This window comes from Epinephelus lanceolatus, chromosome 5, assembly GCF_041903045.1.
Source record: "Epinephelus lanceolatus isolate andai-2023 chromosome 5, ASM4190304v1, whole genome shotgun sequence".
In the NCBI taxonomy this organism is placed as follows: Eukaryota; Metazoa; Chordata; class Actinopteri; order Perciformes; family Serranidae; genus Epinephelus; species Epinephelus lanceolatus.
In genome coordinates, this window is record NC_135738.1 from 22,504,379 (window position 1) to 22,527,664 (window position 23,286).

At 40.0% G+C, this 23,286-nt stretch overlaps 2 protein-coding genes across 2 annotated transcripts in view; both read right to left on the minus strand.

Moving 5' to 3' along the window:
• Positions 1-517: 517 nt before the first annotated feature.
• Positions 518-5,391, minus strand: ctsh (cathepsin H). The gene is made up of 12 exons (XM_033635558.2): positions 5,232-5,391; positions 5,012-5,043; positions 4,709-4,814; positions 4,548-4,618; positions 4,348-4,452; positions 2,614-2,700; positions 2,446-2,501; positions 2,276-2,357; positions 2,102-2,170; positions 1,924-2,030; positions 889-1,014; positions 518-802 (listed from the first exon to the last, which is right to left on the minus strand). Exons 1-12 carry the CDS (start codon positions 5,296-5,298, stop codon positions 733-735), a joined length of 978 nt encoding a protein of 325 aa, XP_033491449.1. The 5' UTR covers positions 5,299-5,391; the 3' UTR covers positions 518-732.
• Positions 5,392-9,314: 3,923 nt separating this feature from the next.
• rasgrf1 (Ras protein specific guanine nucleotide releasing factor 1) overlaps positions 9,315-23,286 on the minus strand; it is a 33,535-nt gene continuing 19,563 nt past the window's right edge. The window contains exons 14-27 of the mRNA XM_033636099.2: positions 22,990-23,238; positions 19,095-19,465; positions 17,728-17,847; positions 16,568-16,738; positions 16,017-16,123; positions 15,277-15,389; positions 15,136-15,196; positions 14,906-15,009; positions 14,728-14,812; positions 14,440-14,637; positions 14,268-14,347; positions 14,055-14,172; positions 13,892-13,960; positions 9,315-11,403 (exon numbers count right to left, since the gene is read on the minus strand). Of these exons, the coding sequence (XP_033491990.1) occupies positions 11,311-11,403; positions 13,892-13,960; positions 14,055-14,172; positions 14,268-14,347; positions 14,440-14,637; positions 14,728-14,812; positions 14,906-15,009; positions 15,136-15,196; positions 15,277-15,389; positions 16,017-16,123; positions 16,568-16,738; positions 17,728-17,847; positions 19,095-19,465; positions 22,990-23,238 (1,939 nt within the window). The 3' untranslated portion in view covers positions 9,315-11,310. The remainder of the gene's footprint in view (positions 11,404-13,891; positions 13,961-14,054; positions 14,173-14,267; positions 14,348-14,439; positions 14,638-14,727; positions 14,813-14,905; positions 15,010-15,135; positions 15,197-15,276; positions 15,390-16,016; positions 16,124-16,567; positions 16,739-17,727; positions 17,848-19,094; positions 19,466-22,989; positions 23,239-23,286) is intronic.

Consider the following 23,286-nt stretch of genomic DNA (forward strand, 5'->3'; position numbering starts at 1 on the left):
AGTTTGCATGTTCTTTCTGTGTCAGTGTGGGTTTTCTCTGGGTGCTCCAGCTTCCTCCCACAGTCCAAAGACATGCAGGTTAATTGGTGACCCTAAATTGGCCATAGGTGTGAATGGGAGCGTGAATGGTTGTCTGCCTCTATGTGTCAGCCCTGTGATAGTCTGGTGACCTGTCCAGGGTGTACCCTGCCCCTCATTCAGTGTTACCTTGGATAGGCTCCAGCCCCTCTGTGACCCCTAATAGGATAAGCCGTTACGGAAAATGAATGAATGGAAATTATAAATTGAATTAAAATCTTACATGTCACAGAAAGACAAAACAATGTTGATGTTAATGTGTGCACCCTCTTTCTAAAGTTGTTTGGGTACGTATTCCTTCTTCAATCATTATTACTATATCCATCATATTGGAGCATTGCACACACAACTGTAATAAACTTAAATTAAAAAAACTCCATCAAACAAATTGTAATAGACTTTATATGTGAATGTCATGAAATGAATAGAATAACTGGTATTTAAATCATAACGTCAGATTTATTGATTAATCTGGATATGACTTGATCTGCCCCTTACATAGTGCTTCACCAGAGGCTGACTCTATTGTGCAAAAACATACTGTGCATAAACACACAGTAGGCTACTGATTATATAAAAATCACTGTATAATACCAAAAAAAGTCAGATATTGCTCCCTTTTCAGCCCCTCTGTAGTTTGCTGTCACGCAGGAATCACACCACGGGAAAAGATGAGCAAGCAGCGAGTCCACACATGTTCTTCCCACGCTCAATGAGGAAATATCTGTAAAAAGAACACAGTTATTAATTAACTCTAGTTGGTGTACATTTGGTTATATTTTCCGGTAAATGACTGAACAGAAAACTGACCCGCCAATCCCCCAGTAAGATCCCCATGAGTTCTTCACTATCCAGTAAGGGGTGCCGCTCTCCTGTCCATACCCGACTGCTAACACAGCGTGGTTCACCTTGTCTGTGGTCTGGTGGCATTCAGTGCTGAAAGGCAGAAGAGAAGGGAGTTAGAGCCAACTTGATATATGAGACTGTTTTGATCAAGAATGAGGAACTAAACCAGTTTCAAGTTTAGCAGCTTCACTGACAGATAGTCACAGTTAACTCACAGTGTAAAAACAAAATGTTTTTAAAAAATGCCCCCATTTTCCCAAGTATTGATTTGGCAGCAGTGTTAAACTTGGCTCGGCTACACCATTCCTGTTTGGTTTCCATTTTAACTCAAGTGCAGGATATTTAGTAAAACTTAGATCCTAAAACAACTCTACTTCTGTCGACAAGTGCACTTGTATGTGGTCACACACTTTGTGTTTGTGCATGTATCCACTAAATTGCATGCCTTAAAGAAAAGACAAAGTGTGTTTTACTTTTACAGTGGTATCACTTTCTTCGGGGTTATTCTGCACTGATAAATGAGGGAAATTGTAGCACAACAGGTAATATAATATATCAAGCTGTGAGTCAAAGTGTCATCATGTCCAACTCCCCAGGTTTAGTTGGAAAGAGTCGAATTTACTATTGCAAAATATTCCTAAATGTTCAAGTAAAAGTGAAAATTCTAGAGATGTTTAAGACATAAATTACTGTAACAAAGCTTTATATTCTGTCTTAGCAACATGTCTTATAGACACAGTCACCTGTGACTGTCACATGTGAGCTTCAGCTCAAAACCAGACAAAAACAGAACAGAAAAATACGAGGTTAAACATGATTTTCCCCCTGAGGAAGTAAATCTGTGCACTTTTTATTAACCAAGTGTAGTGTATATTGCCATGAAAAATGTACTGCAATCTAGTGGCCATGCCCTCCTCCTGCTAATGTGGGCTCAAACTGCAAGAAAACTGACAGTCAATTTCCAAGATCGTACATGACAATGTTCTGGCTTCTGCTCACCTAGTGTAGACGCCCTGAGAGTAGTGCATGAAGTCAGAGGTCACCTCAAAGGCAAGGCTGACAGGATTGCGTGTGGCAACCGCGTCCACCATCCCCATCTCATCGTACTGTAACAGAAAACCTTCATCACTCACAGACTGTTCAAACATCTCGAATAAAGACTCTGATGTTCACTCACCGCTGTGATGTTCACCACCTCCTTCACAAAGGCAGCTGCTCGTTCTGGGTTATACACACAAGTACCTTCCTGGTTTAACAGAAAAGCACAGAGTGATTAAATACGTGACTTCAAAGTCTGTGTTGCTTATATTTTAGTTATTTTATATGTTAGGAAGGCAAATGATTTCGTTACAATGGATGTGTAGGGGTAGTCGTCCTCTGTCATCAGCCCCTTGTTGTACAGGATGTATTCAAATGCTTGACTGGGAAGGCCCCTAGAAGACAAGTTATCTTGTTATAGAAATGTGCTGTAGTTACAGGGAGATTATCATAAGAGGAAGGAAACGTATTTTTGACTCCCACCCGTTACATCCATGGTTGTTGAAGGCCTGGGCGCAGTCTACCAGCTGTTGTTCTGACTATATGAATATTAGAGATTCCAGTTAATACTCTTGGCCCTTCTGTGACACGTTAATTTCTTTTTTTTAATACAAGAACAGCAGTTTTGATAGAGAAGTGAAAGACAGTCACCAGTGGTACGAGCTTCCCCTTGTTGATGGCGATAACCGACTCCAGACAGCCAGTGGTGGAGAAAGTCCAGCAGCTGCCACAACCTCCCTTTGGTGCAAAAACAAAAGGTACAACAGTAAGATGTTTGATTCAAGGACTGTAACAGATTCATAGACCTTTACAAAAACAGAACATATGTTGACATGTGACAACAGGAAAAGCACATGTGCAACTAATAACATTAACAATGACACATGTCCAGCAGTAGCTGCAAGGCAATGCGGTAATTGACATTATTAGTTAAACCTGCCAGGAGTTTCCATGATCATGAAGACCTGGAAAAGTCATGGACTTAGTCAAAATCATTTAAAGTTTAGGAAAAGTCAAGGAAATTTGTTGACTATATTGAAATTGTTACAATAATCTTTCATAGATAATCTTCAATGCAATGTAACATAACAGCAAATTAATTCTCTATATCTCTTTAGCTATCGAGGTAATGTATCTCTAATATGTGTCAATGTGTAACAACGTTTTGTTTATCACTGAGTACGTTTTGTCATTTTCTCTCTGGGTTTGTCCCTCCTTTCCTGTATACCAGCTAGCTTAACTTATGTCTGAATAGAGTTTGAAGCTAAGATGTTTATAAACTGCTGGCCAATTAGGGCCCGAAAAAAAAAATCTTTACTTTGATTCCATGAAAAGTCATGAAAAAGTTTGGAAATTTTAATCATGAAAATGTGCGGGGACCCTGACCAGTGTATGAAACATCATAAATTGGCCCACATGTGTACAGCAGTCTAACTGTATACAGTATGTACTATACTAATCTTAAAACAGGGTGTCTGCAGATATAACCAATTTAAGACATTTTTAATACCACCTAATATGAAATTTAAGACCAAACCTGCCATGGAGATACACATTATATATATATATATATATATATATATATATATATATATATATATATATGTATATATATTTGTGTGTGTGTGTGTGTGTGTGCATGAGATACACATGGGTAAACACACTGATGTCAGTTCAAAATGAACAGTAAGGACAAATGACTACAAATGGTTGAGTTAAAGTTTAATGTGCTTATTATTGCAATTCTTCAGTCTGTCTAATGATTGTAAACAGTCATTGGTCTGTCAGGTTGAAGAAATATTCTCAGTAAGGTGATGCAAATATACTTCTACAAATAAGTTGTATTTTTTTCTAGCTGTGAGAAGCTTCTCCATATAGTGGTGCAGGAATGAGTCCTTACACCAGGAAATGAGTTAACATTTTACCACTCCCAGTTCCCTCGTCTCCATGTCAGTGGTTTTTTTTTTTTTTTTGAGTGAGTATCAAAAGCTTTTGTTTGCAACAGAACTTATTTTTATTTTCCCACTGGCTGTTTGTTGAGAGAACCAGGGCGATGGAACTTCCGGGGTGGCCTGCAACAAAACTTCAACCCTGCAGCACTTTCTTTCCTTTGTGCATTGCATTGTACAAGAAGTATATTAGGATTTTAGTATGTACAATGACTGTTTTGAGTATTACTTTGCCACTTTTCCAGCATTAAAACACAATATGTCGTATGTATTTGACTATTTGACAACTGCAGATTGAGAAATCAGATATCATGAGAAACTATTTTAATCTGCTGTCACCCAGCAACGATGCACTGCGTGACCTTTGAGATCAATAACTGAAAATAAAATTTGTGACTGTGTGTGGGTGTGTGTTGGTGCAGCAGTTAAACATCACCTGATTCTTCACATCCGTCACATAGTTTCCTTTCTTCCTCCAGTCGATGGAGTCTGGATACGGTCCGTTGCTGCTGAAGTAGTTCCCCTTGGTAGCAGAGCAGTTCTGTAACAAACAATGTGCAAAATAAAGCCCCTCACTGCTTAAAAAACCCCATCTCAAACATGTAAACACTTACTTCCTTTATGGGATGGCATTACCTGTGGCTCAGACCAGAGGAAAGACTTTTTGAATTCTTTAAATGTCATGTCAGAAAACTGGTTCAGCCCCACTGCAGGAAGAGATTAAACAATGCTCAACATATTTTAAATGGAAAATGTAAAAACAAAAGAAAGTAAATGCAATAACAAGCTGTTCCTACTTGTAAATGAGTGATTCCCCTCATTGTGTTTGTCGATCCTCCTCTTGTTCTCAGTGAATATCTGGAGCCTCTCATAATACTCCTGCAGGCTGTATACTCTGTTGTACTGGACATAGGGGACATTAATGTTAACATATTTGGATTAATTATAGGTATAAATGAGCAGCGAGCTTACAGGGTTGTGATCATATCAAACTTGAACATTTCACTTAAGAGACGTTTTTGTTGCAGTGATTTTTTGCAGGTAATTTCCTCATTCACACAAGTGTTACACATGATCGATATAACTGATAGATAACTCACCTGCGCCATCCATGACTTGAAGTGAGCCTCGTCTGAAAACAATTCATAGTGTCAAAATGTATACAGAGAATAAGAATAAGAGCAAACAATGACAACAAAGGCATAAACGCCACGGTGGATTATGAAAGTGAAAGTTAAGGCTTACACAAATAATAAAACCTGAGTAAAAAGTAAGTAAAAAGAAAGTTATCTGTACCAAACGGACGATCGCAGCACTTACCTCGTTCAGACAGGTGAAAGGCTGAAGCAGCTGATAGCAAAGCAAATAAAAGCAGACAAGTGTTCATTATGATCACTTGTTACAGCTTCAGTCAGTGATGGCGGGTCAAAGTGAAATGAAGTAGACGAGAAGTCACGCGGTGAAGTGCTGCATATTCAAATTCCCCTTCCGACCAAAATATACAACAGTGAATGAACCAATCAGTGTCAGACATGACAGCTATAAATTAAAATATTTCTCCCTTCACTCTTCTTCTTCCTCTATTTAAGGTTGGCTTTTTTAATAGTATTTTGAGCGTTGCCCTGCTGTAGGCTATACCTCAAACCACTGACCTGCATGTACTTTAATCTAATGCCAGAGCCATTTAATTAGTTAGTAACCTCATACTTTATTATTCATTTTAATATATATTATTATTTATTTTTTATTTTGGGCCAAATGAAATGAAAAAATGTAGGAAGACAAGAATTTGCAATAACCTTAAAATCCCCTCTTTGTCAGTTTAAAGGTACAGTGAAGTAGCCTGGTGGGGCCATCCTGATGACATGAATTTTGCTCTCTTTATCAGTCTGGCCCTCACAGAAAATAATCTGGGTCAATCAGGGATCAGCACTGAAGTTGACAACATAAGCAGCCAATCAGGGACTATATTGTAGTACATGATGTAAAATGCAGGCCACAGCTTGCAGAACAGTAATGTTGCCATTGGCTACCTGGCAGAGTAAAAACAGCAATAACTGAAGTTATTGTAGAAATGGAGTCATTAACAAAAACGAAACAAGAACAAGAGTATGCACTTGTGGAGTTTCTTGGCAGAAAATGCATTTTATGCTGATCATCCAACTGGATTTGGCAAAAGCTTGATTTATCACCTGGCCCTTTTGGTGATGAAGATGTTGCAAGGTGTTTTGTTACGCTGATTGACTGAAGGAGTTTGTCTGTCAAGGTGAGTACTCCCCCACACTGAAAGTGTTTGGGGCGGCAGCGAGTCCAGACTGACACAGAGAGCGAAACAGAATGTTGAGCTCATGCCACCAGGATGGTTTTACCAGGCTAAAAGTTAATAATGTATATAAGTTAGGTCAGGGGTGATTTAATAATGGTTGGATACAATGATGCTTTTAAACCCAAACTAAGGAAACTGTGCACAAAAGGCATTGCTTAAAAATCTTTAACACCAACCCTTACTTTTTTAAGATTACGTGTATTTTAATATTTTAACCGAGCACAAAGCACACACGATATGTTGGGGTGGTGGCACAGTGGTGCAGTGGGTAGCATTGTCACCTCACAGCAAGCGGGTTCCTGGTTCAAACCCAGGGTGGGGGAACCCTTCCTTGTGGAGTTTGGATGTTCTCCCTGTGTCAGCCTGGGTTTTCTCCAGGTACTCCGGCTTCCTCCCACAGTCCAAAGACATGCAGGCTAATTGGTGACTCTAAATTGTCCGTAGGTGTGAATGTGAGTGTGAATGGTTGTCTGTCTCTATGTGTCAGTCTTGTGATAGTGTGGTGACCTGTCCAAGGTGTACCCTGCCTTTCGCTCAGTGTCAGCTGGGATAGGCTCCAGCTCCCCCGCGACCCTTAAGAGGATAAGTGGCTACGGAAAATGAATGACATGTAATGATTTTTTGGCCTTAAGAGGGGACAACGTGAAGCCCCGTTGTTCAGCAAGTTTCTCCTTCAAATGCTTGTAAATACAAGGCTGGATTACCAACTGGGTGGAGCAGGCAACAGATCCTAGGGGCCCAAAATGCCACCAGTTCACTGTTTGTTGTTTGGTAGGCTAGTATTCAAGGGGGGGTTATGTTTTTTCCGAAGCAACCCGATCACCATAAATGTTGGCATTATATAGTACTGCAAACCACGGATATGTTACATTTGTTTGTTAAATTTGTGCATTCTGAGCAAGCACGATGTCGACTGATAGACAATCTACAAAAACACTTGAGACAAACTGCCCCTGATATAAAATGGATTTATTAGCAAGAGGTAAACTGGGAAACATACTTTTGTTTATTTGTTGTTATCATCATCATCATCATCATATATTTTCTTTTGTTATCTTTTCATATTTTTTTCTTACAAAACTGGGAATATTTCTTAAGGTGTGGAAACATGAGGGTTGAAAGATAATTTTCATACCACTGGGTATTGCTAACAGCAAAATGTTTATTTGTTTATATACCTTATAAGAGTATGTGCATGTATAAGTGTATACAGTATAAGTATATAGTATTATTCTGCCTGTGAAGGTGTTGCATGCCTGCCACATGAGCTTCAAAAGTGTACTGTACATACATAGTAAAAATACATACAAATATTCACAGAATAAGCACTACGTTACTATATTCCTGCTAACAGAAATGGTTATAGACAGGATTACAGTATAAATGCAAAACACTTTGAAGTTTCTCCTACCTCTAAGTCATGGTTTCGGGACCACACTGTTGTAGCGTTTTGTGTTTAAGCTTGAGATACAACTTTTTTTTGTTGTTGTTGTTTTTTTTCCTCTTTTTTGAAAGGATTACACTGTTCCACATTGAGAAATATGCAGGGTTGCATGTACAAAATGTACAGCACATCTCAGTGAGGTGAGTTAACAACAAAGTACAAAATACTTTCCCATGTTCATATAAAGAGCAGGTCACTCTATCTTATACTACTACAAAAATAGTGTTTGAATGCTGCAGGCAGAGGTCATTCACATACGTTTTTATCATAGTTTTAAACAGCAATGCATATAACAGAGTGATATACAGTCACGTTCCACAATCACTGGAACAGCAAAAAGGACAGATTGTCTTTTAATTACAGAAGAGCAACAACCTTTAACTCTACACAAGTATCGCTGGACCTGAAGGTACAACACTTTCCACCGCATGGGAGCTTTTTGTCATGAGTCGAACTAAAAACTAAGAAACATGAAATTTGAACATAGGTAGAACTCACTGTACTGTATTGGTGTGTTTTAAGTGCAACAGTAAATTCAGATGACTAATCGTAAATTCTCAGTGGTCTAAAGAGATGTCGCTATTGCTGTGTGTCCTCACACAGCTTATAACTGATTAGATAAAATAAACTGAGGTAAGATTGGGCACCTTGCGTGACAAGAGGCTAAGTTAAGCTAAGAGACAAATAAAAAGACGATTAAAATGTTGTCAGTTTTAAGTTAATGAAGACATTAGAGCAGAGGTTCCCAACCCCTGTAGACCGTTACTGGCCCTCAGAAAATCTGCTATCAGGGAGCAAAGAAACTGCATCTGTCACATTCTCACCAACTAGGCATTAGTTTTAAGCTGTGCTAGCAGCATGACTCTAGACATGGCAGTGCTGGTCAGTCTGTCACCACCACTTTGATCCAGACTGTGTATAATGGGTATTTTCAAACTGAAATACCACAACTATGAGATGGATTGCGTTGAAATTTGGTACAAATATCTAACACACCCAGAGGATGAGGCTGACTGACTTTAGTGACCCCCTCTTTCCTCTAGCGTCACCATGAGGATCACACATTTCTGTTTTGTAGTGAAAAGTCTCAACAACTGTGAGATGGATTGTCATGAAATTTGGTACAAATATTCTTGTCACCCTCAGGATGAATTATAATAACTTTGGTGATCCCTGACTTCTAGTGCAGGTCTATTCATTGGTGGCCCGCGGGCCACATGCAGCCCAGAAGCAACCTCTGAGTGGGCCGGACAGGATGGGTACGGAGAGCTGGTAATAAATGGCCCGGAGCAAAATTAATCTGGACCGTAGTAATAATAAGCTCTGAAGTTACTGGCTCTTTTATCATTACCTTTTAAAGCTTTGTTCTCATGTATCATCATGCTGCAGCCTCTCTCCTGCTCTCTGCATGTCAGGGCTGACCTACTCTTCACAGCACACACACATGCAGAGACACTACACAGGCACGCACAAACGTGACAGAGTGAAGTCAGACAACAGCAGAGAGGCCACTGTGCAGATGAAGGGAATATAACTTCAAGATTACTCTAGTTGACAACAACTACACTTGTTACTGTGAGTAAGTGCAATAATATATGTATATACAGTGTGTGTATATGTGTGTGTGTATGTGTGTGTGTGTGAGAGAGAGAGAGCTAAAAAAGGTTTTCAGTAGGTTGCTGAAAAAGTCTGTCACAATTGAATTTGTAATTGAATAGCCCTGGTCCAGTAAGTAGGATTTAGTGGCATCTAGTGGTGAGGTTGCAGAGCTGAAAGTTCTCCTGTGTGCCAAGCATGTAGGACAGGGGTCGGCAGCCTTCACTATCAAAGGAGCCGTTCTAGATCAGGAATCATTTTTAAAGGTCTAAATGAGCATTCATTAACATGTTTTACCACCAGGTGGCACTGCAGTGGGCTATTTATGATTATTTGGAACTTTAACTTTGCAAAGTTGGTGGTAGAAGCAAACACATCTCTTCACACACTATTAAATTCTGTTGTCTTCCAAAACTTTTCCTTTTTCGATTTGAAAATCATAGCAAGCCAAACGAGGAAGACTTGAGACTACTGTAGCCACTGCTATTAAGATTTGGCAAAATGTAGTGGAAAGGCGCTGAGCTGAAGGTGACTGACCCATATTTCTGTTGTCTAAATGTTGTTGTTAAATAAAGTTATTTTTATTCAGTATATAGTCTACATGTTTTTACAGGTGAAGAGTGTCAGAATCACTTTAGGCATACAGCACTAATAAATGAATATTAAAATTAATTTCCATATGATTTTTTTTTGTTTTTGTCAAAGGGCATGAAGAGCCGAATGTGGCTCCAGAGCTGCAGGCTGCCTACTCCTGGGGTAGGAGAGCTATGGTGATGTAACTATAAGGTAATCAAACAAATTCTAAGGTAACAAAAGTACAGTTATAACTTTTCAGGTGATGATAAACTAATGAATGAGAATATAGTTATGAATATTATATACTATTTCTGCCGATAGATTCCGTAAATCTTGTGGACCTTTCAAATTTGTTAAATACTTTTGATCAAATACCTGCAAAACTAACAACATTCCCATCGGCCTTAGCTGTACTTTGTGTTAGTTTGTGTGTTTGCACTTTATTCTCATGTCGTTATCGTTATTAGTAGGCTACAGCTTATATTAGGTTTACGTGTTATAGGTAATGTGTACAGCTTTCCTTGCATTTGAAAGTATTTTTAAAATTTCCTATATAGTGTTACCTTTATTTATGTGCCGCCCCATATTGTCTAATAGAGTGTTTTGGACTGAATTGAATTGTTAGGGGTTATTAGCAAACGTCAGCATGCTAAGACACTAAACAAAGATGGCGCAAATGGTAAACATGAGCATGTTAGCATGCTGATGTTAGCATTTGGCTCCTGATGTCTCCATCAGCACACTGACCACTCATTCAGTGTTAGTAGCTCTGTTTTCCTTTTAATCGCCGGCCTAATCCATGGGGCTTGTCCGCAATGATATCGTCAATATAAAAACTGTCTGCAGTGCTAAACATGGTTGGGAACCTCTGACTTCAGAGAGCAAAAATGAAAAAACAAATCCCTCTTGTTTTGGCTCGGGAAGCACAGAGACAGTTATGCTTCGTGTACCTCTCTGTCGCCTCCACTGATCATTGTCCCCTATCTTTAAATACAGCTGTATTCTCTGTGCTCTTTTACCTGATTTGATGCAGTTACATTTTTACAATGCTACATTGGTTGCAGAGAAACTCAGTCATCGATAAAACTCAAGCAAAGAGAACAACGGCCGGCAGCACGAATGCTCAGAAAGTGCAAAGTCAACATAGTATGAGATGATGCAAAATAATGTCATTGGTCACTGAGAGGACACAGTCGTGTGCAACCAAAGAGACCTCTGTTATTATGCTTGAAATACCCCCCAAAAATAAAAAATAAATCCTTAAAGCAGGTGGCGTCATGGCAACGATAACAAACATAAAATATACACTGAAAGGTTTTGTGACGTCAACAACCTTAAACATCTACTGTACAGAAGAGCAAATATCTTAAACATGTACAACTATACAAAAGTTGATGTGTATGTTAACTGATGTGTAATATTAACAGAGGAGATAATGTGGACGACCAGCTTCCTCATCAGTTGGGCACTTTAGGCTCAATTCTGAGTGAGGCTTCGTACATGCTTTCTTCATCCAGAACAAAGCTATTATCCAGTAGATACTGGGCTACCTGGAACATAAAAACAGAAAGGCACATTTCAGGAATTTTCTCTCTTTTAAATTAATATTTACACTGTTCAGACAATACAAAACAGCTATAGCAGCCAATATCATTTCCAAAGCTAATTGTTTGTAACTCTTTTAACCCTTTGAAACCTGGAGCAACATCATGTTCTTGTGCTGCTTTCAGAGGCCTTTTATTAAGTACTTAAGTAAGTATTAAGTTTTAAGTATTTAATCCTTTGAACCTTGAGCAATTTGGTGCAGTTTCTTTCAAAAACATGGAGAAAAGAGAAAAATGTCCCACCAATTGAAAAAAAGAAAAGAAAAAAAAAAGCTAGGCAAAAAATTATATTTATAAATATTATCATTATTACATTTTAAAATTATGTTTCAGAATTATTAGAATTTTAAAGCACTCTTTGCATGTCATTTCCTTGTTTGTTTGTTTTTAACTTTCTTTCTGCCTTTCCTTCTTTTAATTAATTTTCTTGTTTTTAATTTTCTCCTTTTACTAATTTTGTGCTCATTTTTGGGGGGTCATTTGTTCTTTTGTTGCTCATTGCCTTTTTCTTTTGCTTGCTTTTAAAAGAAATCAAGTCAATTTGCTCAGGTTTCAAAAGGTTAAATAAAGCAATAAGTACTTGTGACCCATCATCTATCCTGCTGGACCCCAGCTTGTCTGGTATGCGTCTTCTCTTCTAGGTATTTGGGATTAGTAGGACCCGATAAGTTAAAAAAAAATAAATAAATAAAGGTCTTTGAACAGAAAACAGTTTGGGGAAAAACATGATGTCCTCATATGGGGATGATGGATTTATATTTATTGGTCACAAGCATGTAATAAAATATAAAACATATATTATTTCAATGCTTGAACATTGCTGTGCAAAAACAAAATTACAAACAACGCAACATTTGTTCAGTGTTCAATGTAACTGTGGGTTAGAAGTTACTGTTCAAGTCTAAAAATGTTCATTACTGTTTATTTCAATGCCTGAACATGGCTGTGCAAAAGCGAAATTGCAAATAATGCAACATATCCATACTGCAAGCTAGGAATGTCTTCTTTGTTCATAAGAACAGTCTATAACACCTTATTGGCCTTTGTGAAATGCTGTGGTAATAATAATGTCTCTATGTCCTTGAATGAAACAATAATAATGTCCCAGTGTCCTCAAACAAATATTTCCAAATGAACAGTTCCTTAGCCTGTTACTTTTGCTAAAACTGGTCAAAATTTGTATGCCATATTAAACTAAAAACATTATTAAGCATAAATAAACAAGATTAAACCATAAAATGTGATCAGGTTTTGTACCTTGTCCACTTTTGTTTCGGAATCTGCTGCAGACTGACTTGGCAGAGTTTGCTGCCATCTTGTGTTCACATGCAGTTGTGTATTGTGGTCTTACTACCACTAGATGGCACAAAAAGTGTCCATGAATAAAGACAACAGGTCTAAGTTAAGTAAAATGAAGTACAAGGTGCAGCAAACCCAAAATGTAATGTCCTCATGTGATGACGCAGGGTAGCAGGAGGCTATAGCTCATGACTAGGTCAACTAATAATTGACTATCCCTTTGTTTTATTCCAACAGTTTTTAGAGGCCTGAAGAATCCAACAACTCATGAATAAAAAATAAAAAATAGTGAAATGTAAAGACAAATAAATATGATTTTGTTTGGCATATTTCTTTTTATTTCCTATCCTGTTGATTGTCTCACAATCTGTCTAGTTTATGTTGATGTATTTTGGTCAGGAAGTCAGAATCGCCACTGTGCCGGCCCCTCTGCTTTGTTCCATTGCTGTGTCTGTGCTGTCTCATCCCAGGGCTGCAGTCCTTGATTAAGTGAAATCAGCGTCATAGGACACACCTGGGCTCAGTGTGTCTCATGCACATTTAAAACAGAGCAGCCAGCACATGTTGGCAGACCACCTCACCTCACCTCACCTCACCTCACCTCACCTCACCCCACCCCTTTGTTTCTTCAGCCCTTGTTTTTACAGCACAACACTCACACACTCATTTACTCCCTTCACCTCTGACTCTACAGATTTCTCACGTCAATTTTAGTAACTTGTTTTGATTACTTTTTAGTTAATAAATCGCTTTATTTATTAAATTGCCCGTGTGTGTCCTAGTTTTGTCCAGCCCAAGACCTGAGCTGTGACACCACACAAGATGGTTAACAGGATAGAAAGCAGAAAAGCAGATATTTTTGCTACTTGAAATCAGTTTTGTCTTTTTAGTTTTTTCCTATTGTTTGCATTTTTCTTGTGAATTAGTGGATAATTTGATTTCTCAGAAAAGTTTTAAAATAGAACATACTAATAGTTGAATTCTTTAGTTGAAGTGGCTACAGCAGGTTGACATACATGACCTGTGTCAAGGGTTCGTAGTAAATATAGCTTCTTTTTCATGTCTGTTGCAATTAAGTCCTTTAATCTAACTGTTCTCCTGACTCTACCTGTCTACAGTTGTGGTATTCAGTTACCTTTGGTTGCAGGTCAACTTTGTATGCTGTTTGCTGAAACTGCCTGATTTCTCTGATGATGTGAGAAATCTGAAAACACGAGAAACAGGAGGATGTTGAATTTTGACTGTAAAACATGTGTTTTTGTTAAGTCTCTCCCGTGATAAACCACCAAACATCTCACCATTCTCATCTTCGAGAAGTTGACCAGGTTGTCTTCGGTGTAGTTTGGCGTTCCCTCCTCGATGAAAGCCAGGTCAGTAAGGTACATCCCCAGATAGGGCACACAGGGAGGATCACAGCTGTGGAGAAAAACACACACACACACATCATGCACTTGTACTGCACTCTTGCTGTATTGATCCAGTACAAAACTATGTCCTTGAACTGAACTCACTTCTTCAAAGCCTCTCTCAGGTTTTTGAACCTCCCCTCTGATGAGACCAGCTTCTGCAGCTTGTCAATCAATGCTTTCGTCTGGAGGAAGAGGTTATCAAGAACACACTAATGAAAACATTTAACACATTAGAAAGAAAGAAACTATACAAACGACACAGGGAGATACACACCTGCTTGGAAACCTTGAGCCAGGTCTTCTTGAGGCGGAAGACAGAGCTGCGGTTAAGGGAGGAGGTGATCTCGAGCACGGCGTTGTAGTTGTGGAGACAGCGACAGATGTCGGCCACAGCCACCCATTTCTCTATGACCACCACTCGAGTGACCACGTCGTCACAGCGCAGGATCTCTGTGGCAATAAGGTTGCTTATCTTGCAGAGGAACGAGAGAAACAAATGGATTAGACCCAATATCATGTTTGACAGTCAATAAAGGTTAGAGGCTTGCTGAGCGGAACATACATCGTTGAAGTGCTTTGTTGTTCTCATGATGTACGGCGTCTTCTCATTTTTGTCATTCTTCATCCAGCCTTGTCCGAAGAATTCCCTGTTAACAGATTAACAAAGAGAAAAACACTGATTTGGTGTGTGCGTTCTTCTTGGCCGCAGACATGCACGGCTAAGATTTGATGGCACTCACTCGTATGGGATGACCTTAAACACCAGGTGGTCCAGCAGAGTGAGCTGTTCTGCGATCTCCAGCGCAGAGTGGTTCTCAAAGGGCTCGGCCTTCCCTTCTCCCACCTAGGAGACGCAAAACAGCCCGAAAATTATACAAAAATCCCTTTTTTTGTTGCCATCTTGCCTCCTGAAGCTTTAAAACTGCCCTGCACTAAACATTTGTTTTCAGCAGCTACTGACTTCACTCACCAGTTGTGTCACGTCTTCAAGGGTGATCTGATTGTCACCGTGATCTTCCTGAGTTAGAGTCCTGACAGACAGCAAAAGAAAAAGTCAAGCTTTCAGATATGTACAATGTAACTTTTCAAGAGTTGGGTTACACAAAGTCACCTGATGATGTTTGCTGCTGCTTTCCTCTCCTGGGTCAGCAGCTCAGGGTCGTGCATCACTTCCTCCAGGAAGGCAATAACTTTTGTCTTCAGCTCATTGTTACTCTCAAAGTCCTGCAGAGGGACGGACAGCACACATTGCTGAAAACTTCTGCACAATTATTTTCATCATAAATCACCAACTTGTCATATTGTTTGCTTTTACGTGTTATTTTAAAATGTTTTCAACTCTTTAGTGAACCAATTCTTGCTCTTTTTTTCTAGCCTACTTTTTCATCGGTTAATGACAAAAAATGACTTTCAACAGTCCTCAAAGAATAAGCTGTTTGTGCAGTGTATTAGGAGGTGGACTCAATGCATAATGATGATGTAATACTTAAGCAGCTGTCTTTGAGATTGGGCAAAGGCATCCTAGGACATTCGCAAAATCACTACACTTGCAAGACAGTAAACTTAATTTCACATTATAGTTTTTTAACTGATTGGATGATGGATATCAAGTTTATGGTTAGTTAGAATACATATGGGTTTATACATATAAAGAAATTTAAAAATTTGACAGAAATGTGTTTAAAACTCCTGTTTCACTGCTCCAAAAGCTAAATTACATGATCAATGTGAAAAAAAGGACATTAATCCTTATATGAAAACAAAACTGCTGTTAATATGTCAGTGTTTCAGCAGGTGCCTGTGGCCATCTGTGCCTGTAGATATGCGTTGAACTGTACTGTGATGTTTTACCGGAGAGTGTTTGGACACCCAGTGCCGCAGCACATTCAGGACTCTGTTGGTCGCTGCTCGTCTGATCACAAACTCCTTGTCTCCATTTCTCTGATCTGTTGGGAAACCTGCAAAAAAAAGAAATATATATATCAAGAGAGACTTTAGTTGAATTTCTCATCACAATGACACATACCACTTTGGCAACAAACAACGACAAAGTTTGGAGGAACCATAGGCGTAAATTTTAGGGGGAAATTCAATATTCATTTATTATAAGTAGTAGAGGACTTTATTTCAGCACAATAAAATGATGCATAATATACACAAATTGTTGCATAAAAAAATCACCAGAGAGCAGGAAATCAAGAAATCAAGAGAACTAACAAACCCCATTTCATATGTGTTCCCCCCACTGTAAAAATGAAACCTACACCCTTGTGAGAAACCCTAAATCTAATATCAGTTGACCTGACATGGTGCAGTTTTACAGTTCTAGGCACCCTGGTTATGTTAACCTGTCACTGTAACTGGACTTAAGTCCTGATGGATTAGTGAATAAGTGTGTGTACCAGTGCTGGCGAGGGACATCCGCCGATATTTTTCCTTGGTAGGTGTGCCCTCATTGGCTCCAGCTGTAGCAATAGCAAAGGCTGAGGCAGCAGACAGGGCACTGCGGTTGTTATCCAGCTCTCGACACGAGGACATCACCATGCCATTGTTGTAGGAAAACAGGGAGAACTCTACAGGGAAGCGCACATGAAGAAAGAATAACCCTCTGGAAACTGGCAAGAGGTTGATTTTGGTGGCATGTATATCAAATAGGTGGTCAATCACATTTTATTTATCTCAAAGTTTACAGTAAACTGACGCTAAAATATTATATTTATCAGTATATTATTTATAGTGTGACTGAATCTGCATAGACTGCAGAATGACCTGCTTCTTATTGCACAAGCCTCCATTAGGGGGCACTACAGGCCAACGCACCAGTTTCCCTCCAGACTTTCCTTTACAAGAGGCTTTGATATTCAAGATGGTTGCAGCTAAATATAGCCACCAAATATCAGCATAACAGAGGAATCAACAGATTCTCTGCAGTCTGCTATGTTTAAATCCTGGGAACATAGACAGATCATAAGCAGCTAAGAACCCCACACCGTGTGAGACACTCGCTGCTTCTCCATCTCAGTTCATTCTTTATTTCACACAGTAGATTATTTTAAAATCTATCGTGTGATTTTGTCATGAGATTTAGAAGGCACAGATAATCTTGGCTCCGGTGAAACAGCCTCATTAGTGGGGGCGGAAGGGAAAACACGCGCTTGATGTAGTTGCTATGACACAAGTTTCCCTAACACCTACTGAAGCCAGGCATTGGCTTTCCCCACATGATCATAACCATCGAAAGAAATGATATTTTATATGACTTATGCTTCACAGTGGAAGGTTGTTTTACTCCTTTTTGCACAAAATATATTAACAAATTGATCATTAAAACCTACTGCAAAGTGAGAGCTTTATTTTCCATATAAAACAGTTCATCCTCAACAGAGAGTAGATTGTGGCCTTTTTCCAAACCTTAGAATATTTTCAGCTACAAGCTGTGTTGTTATTATGTAGCAGACAGAGCTCTAATGAATGTGGAACTGGCTGCTGCTTTGGATTGGTGGCATGTTAGTGTAGAGAATTATGTAATTATGTCACTGCACATGTTGAGGACACAATGTACCTGAGGAGTTTTTGCATTTGATGTTTTTCGGGGTGGTTGGTGACTTGGTGGGAGAGGTCTCTGCGTCCCCGTCATCACTCTGGTTTTGATCATTGTCACTTTCTTCTCGTACAGAGAGATCTGTATCGGAACAAAATTACACAGATCAGTAAAAACAATTCCTGCAGATCAAAATTGTAGTGGTGTGCATAAAAGGAACAAACTAATCTTTTTGAACAACTCTTTTTAATGCTTAGTATGTATTCTGAGTGCTCATGAATCCCTAACGTGTTGTAACATAGTGTAGCAACCGCACTGAATGAACGAGCGAGGACCAAATAATTCAGACTTGAGACGAGACTTCTACCAGTGGTGTATTCATGTGCTTCTCGGATGGTCATTCTTCCGACTTTGGTGCGTTCATGAGTTGTAACGCAGAAACAACATGGACGCTACAAAAAAGATGTTCAAACAATACGTTGATAATGAGTCGCAAAGGAAACTGATCAGGTAAGCCATGAAATGCAGCACAAGGCTGCGGAAGTAACTGGGATGTCTGCTACTTGCCCCTCAAAGAGCGACAGATTGTTGTCAGTGACATTTCTGTAACATCGTATTGAGCTTCCATAGCCAACTACATCTAAGTGGGATGCTAATTCACTACATTTAAATGAGTATTTCATCTTTATTGATGTAAACTTAAGATTCAGACACACCACACCGACACTGAAGAACTAGTGGGGATGAAGGCCGACTGTTGTGTCCTCTCACATCGTCTGTGCCAAAAACATGCGGTTGAAGACACTGCAAAGACTACAGCCAGTCTGTGTGAGAGGACATAACTCTTCATACCAGCAGGTGGCGGTAGTCTGTACTCGTCATTTCAAAAAGGGAGACTGGAAGACCGACAGATTCAAGATGCTGTTTTTTTTTTTGCTTTCCTCACTTTCATTTCTCTTCTTGTGCAGTAGGCTTAACCACCAATCAGAGTGATTTCTCTCACCAATGGACTCTGCCGTCTTCAGTGCCAAATGGGACAAAAAAAAACGTGACAAGACTGGACTAGGGCCAATGTTGCAGGACACACCACAAAAACTAGGGTGACTGTGCTCACCAACGGCCAACTGTTGGCTTTGTGTGTCAGGCCCTTATACATGATGACTGGAAATGCATTGAAGCGAAGTTTTGTGGGTTAGGCAGTGCTAGCTGTTGAACGTGTATGTATTATAACAGAGTTTCACGAAGAAACTGACACCATATTTAGCAAAAAATATCCAAACTCAAGAGGCTTGATACATTTACATGTATCAAGCTGAAAGAACTCATACTGTGAAAGGAATCACTGCAAAATTGTAATAATTTACTGAGGATTGGCTCTTGGCGATTACCTTGTTTGCACACTGAAGCGTCCTCCACTTTGTCCTTCTTGTCCTCTCCCTCATCTGGGATTTTGCTGGAGATGGGGCTGGACACGTACAGTTTGTTGATGTCCAAGGTGGTCTTGCTGAATGGGGACATGGATGAGTACATGCTTGCATAGCCATTTGAGGAGCAGCTGAGGGCAGCCAGGTCAAGAGCTTTGCCCCCAGTGATGATGGGGATGTTGAGGGAGAGCTTGCGCCGGCGGTTTGGGGATGAATTCTTGGCGATAGCGAGAGGAGGTGGGGAGGAGAACTTTCTGCTGGCCCTGGGGGAGCTGGGAGGCTCTCCATACAGGAGTTTACTGTTCTGACTGCTGGCAAAGAATAACTCCAGGGACCTGCATCAAGGGAGGATATATGCATTTGAATTTAAGACACAGGAATATGTTTCTTTGATATTTGGTAACTATTCTCTGTGTTTTAAGAGCTTAGTTAAATACACAGCACCTCCTAAATAATTTATGCAAACCAAGTCATCCCAGCAACCAGAACTCTCTTTGTAGCCACGTCTCGTTGTTTTAGAGCAGGATACAAGCTGCAGTGTTGCAGAAAACCTCTCCCACTCCCTGCCACCCTCCTGGCGACCTCACGGGTTCCCATAAATAGCACAGCGAGTGATAGTGCGCATGGCCACTGCTGACACAAGCAGCCAAGTGTAGGTGTCACACAGTGACATGACAAGCGCCACGGGAGAGCATGCTGCAGGGCGTGGGCATGGAGAGCTCCCCGTGATCTGAACCCCACAGAGGGGCCCTCGCTCCAGGCCTGCGGAGCGGCGAGTGAGCCCCACTGCAACACTCCGTCAATATTTCACACTATGGATCTTTTGCAGACAAGGAGAGAGGGAGGGAGGGGAGGGTGGGGTCCTGCAGCACTGAGGTTGGTTGCCATAGAGCGACAGAGCCCAGTTGAGACACTCCCGGGCAGGCAGGCGAGACTGGACCCAATTACTGCCTTTGACCACTGAACACACACATAAATACACACACAAACACACATGCGGTGATACTGAAGCCTGTCATAGAGCCTGTTGTCAGCTACTGCTCCATCTGCTGTTTTCTGTGCTCACATTAACCAACAAAACATTAACCAAATGCACACACACAAAGCTTTGAAGATCATCGGACTTAGCTGTTCCAGTGTCACATGTAACACACAAAACAAGTATCATTTCACCCTCCTCATATCCATCCCAAATTTAAAGGAATACTTCACCCACAAAATGACCATTTGTGTATAAGTTATGGTGCAGGGGCGCAAGCATAGACAGTGTAGGCAGAGCAATTGCACTGGGGCTCACGGGGTGAGGGGGCCCTCCAACTATATGTTGGGCTGAAAACAGGCCCTATTGAGTAATCTAGATTGCTACCTTAGAAATATGCCTGTGTTCAAAGAAATACTCCATTTGCCATTTGCTATATGTGCCTTTGAAAAGGGAAACCCATCTCCATCATGTTTTTCTTGTTTTTTTTTTTTGTAAAATAGCCAGTAGCAATCTCTAACAAAATGTTATAAAACATATACCTGCTTTCTATAAACTATAAATAAACTATAACAAATGAAGTAATCCCTTCGTTCCATTGGTGTTTTTGTCATATGTACTGTATATGCAATGATGATTTTTGGGCAATATGTTTGTTGGTGTTATCCAATGTCATGTCTCTATTTGATCATGTGACGATAAGATTATACGTTAGCTAGTTTAGGTGCATAACTAGTAAGTAGCCTGGCTTAGGGCCCGTCATAATAGTGTGCACTGGAGCCCTTATGCCACTGTTACGGCGCCTTGAATTGCTAAAAATATCTTCACCAAATTTTCTTGCATGCCTCCACAGTGAACAAAAATGCCAAAAACTGAGAAAGTTCTTGATGAATTGCCGTAAAAGGGGGACTGTATTTAAAAGTGGCAAAACTATTTTAAAACATCCGTGTACAAACTCTCACACAACTCATGCAGTTTAATCCAAGTCTCGTGTATCCAGTTGTATGCTCAGTACTTAAAGAAACACATGTATTTTCACTAAAACCTTACAATTTAAAAATACTAACGCATGTGCTTTCTTCTTTATGTGTGTCTTATTATGTTTTGTTCTTTAATGCTGCCATTTTGGCCTGGCCTTGCTCGTAAAAGAGATCATTTGAACTCAAGCAAATCTGCCTGGTAAAATGAAGGTTAAATAAAAAACAAATGAATAAAATAAACAAAATAAACAATCTCATGCATAGACAAATAACGTGCCTAGGCAAGCCCATGCATTTGAACTCTTAGCAAAAATGCAATGTGTTTGTGAAGTGCTTAGCATACGACTGCATGAATGAGACTTTGATTATACTGTAAGAGTTGTGTGAGTTTGTAAACAGATATTTTGATACATTTTAAATGTGGCCCTCTACTCCAAATCATGAGAGGAATTATCCTTCTTCATGGAGGCATGTGAGAAAAACATTTCATCACTAAGGGTGTTTTCAGACCTAGAGTTCGCTTGCAGGAACTAATTTTGTTACAAAGTTGCATAATTCTCTAGAGTTGGTTCATGTTCTCACAGCAGCATTTACAAATTGACCAGATCAAATGCCTTGTGCTAGAAAGCTGCTGTTGGTTGGTCAGAATTTCTATGCGGGAAACATCCAGGAAGTAAACAAAGTGTTGAAGAAGAGTACACTTGCAGGATAAATGTGACACTTTCTAATGTCACAATGGAGGGACAACTACGCAGGTTGATTTTAGCGCTGCTCATCGTGGACTATATTGCTGTCATTGTTCATTTTAGTCAAACCATACAGTTTGAAAACGAGGCGTGGCTCCAACTAGAAAACAATGTTTTGATGCATTGGATGTGCTGAATGTGCATATTAAGGCAGTACAGGAGGAGGTGCACATTAATAATCCTCCAGGACTGTAACATGCTCATGTTTAACCCAAACAATGTGTCATGTGACTGCAGTTGGTTCAGATCCAGGTCGGAACACATTCTCACCACAAACGAACCGCACCAGAGTTCTGTTGTAACCGAACCGAGACCACCTCTTCAAGAAGGTCTTGGGCAGTTGTTTTGGCGCACACCCAAGTGTATTCACACCTGCCCAAACAAACCGCACTTAGGGGGCAAACAAACTTGAGTTCGATTGAACTGAACCAAACAGGGCAGGTGTGAAAGCACCCTAATTCACCATGACATGGGATGAGTAATTGTAATACGCAAATGTTCAGTTTGTGGGTGAAGTATTCCTTGGACATGCAGTAACAAATTAGAAAGGACATGGTCAGACTTGATGCAGCTCTGGATCTTACATTTCCCATAATGCAACTCACTAGCGTCTCTTCTCGAGGACAACCAATAATAACCCTTTCTATCTATGTCCTTCACACAACAATCACCACAAACATCTAACTTCACACATATTTGGTCATCAATCATGTGACCATTTCAAACTGTATTACTCATATGAATGTTGCTAGGGCTCCTCTCCTGATGTCACTGACTCATCGAACAGTAATAGCTCCAAGTTGTTGATTTGTAGCTGCTGTAAAACAAGTAGACTCCTCAGGTGAAACTAATCTTTTTATATGTAAAAACAGAAATGAATTAATAACTTCTGGCCTTTAAAAACAGAAGGAAACAAGATATATGGCTGCAGCTGAACCTATAAGTTCAACCTACAAGCTCCTTGGCTTCTGCACATGCTCTGCATAGACAAAAGGATGACAAAGCTTCACATCATCAAAGATCGATTTCATCTTTATACAGCAGAGTAAAGCCTGGGAGCATGCCAAACATCTCAAATTAGATTTGTTTGTCTATTGTTAATGCCGTCAACAACCTTGCAACATTCAAATCTGTCAACATGTCATGTGACTCACCGAGCAGGGATGGCACTGATGGGCTTCTTGTAGATGGTGATGAGCTTGTCTAGCACCACATCGGCGGTGGTAAACACGCGATAGGAGTGCAGGAAGGTGTTGAGGAAGTCGATGGAGAGGAAACGAAGGTCGGTCAGTCTCTCCAGCAGGCGCTCAACGCTGGCGTAGCGGATCTGCAGCACCTTGCAGGAGTTCATCATCTTACTGAAGCGGATGTCGACATCATCGCAATACAGACTTGAATCTGACCTACTCAGAAAATAGAAAAGAAGTAGAACAAAATTAGAAATAAATGCC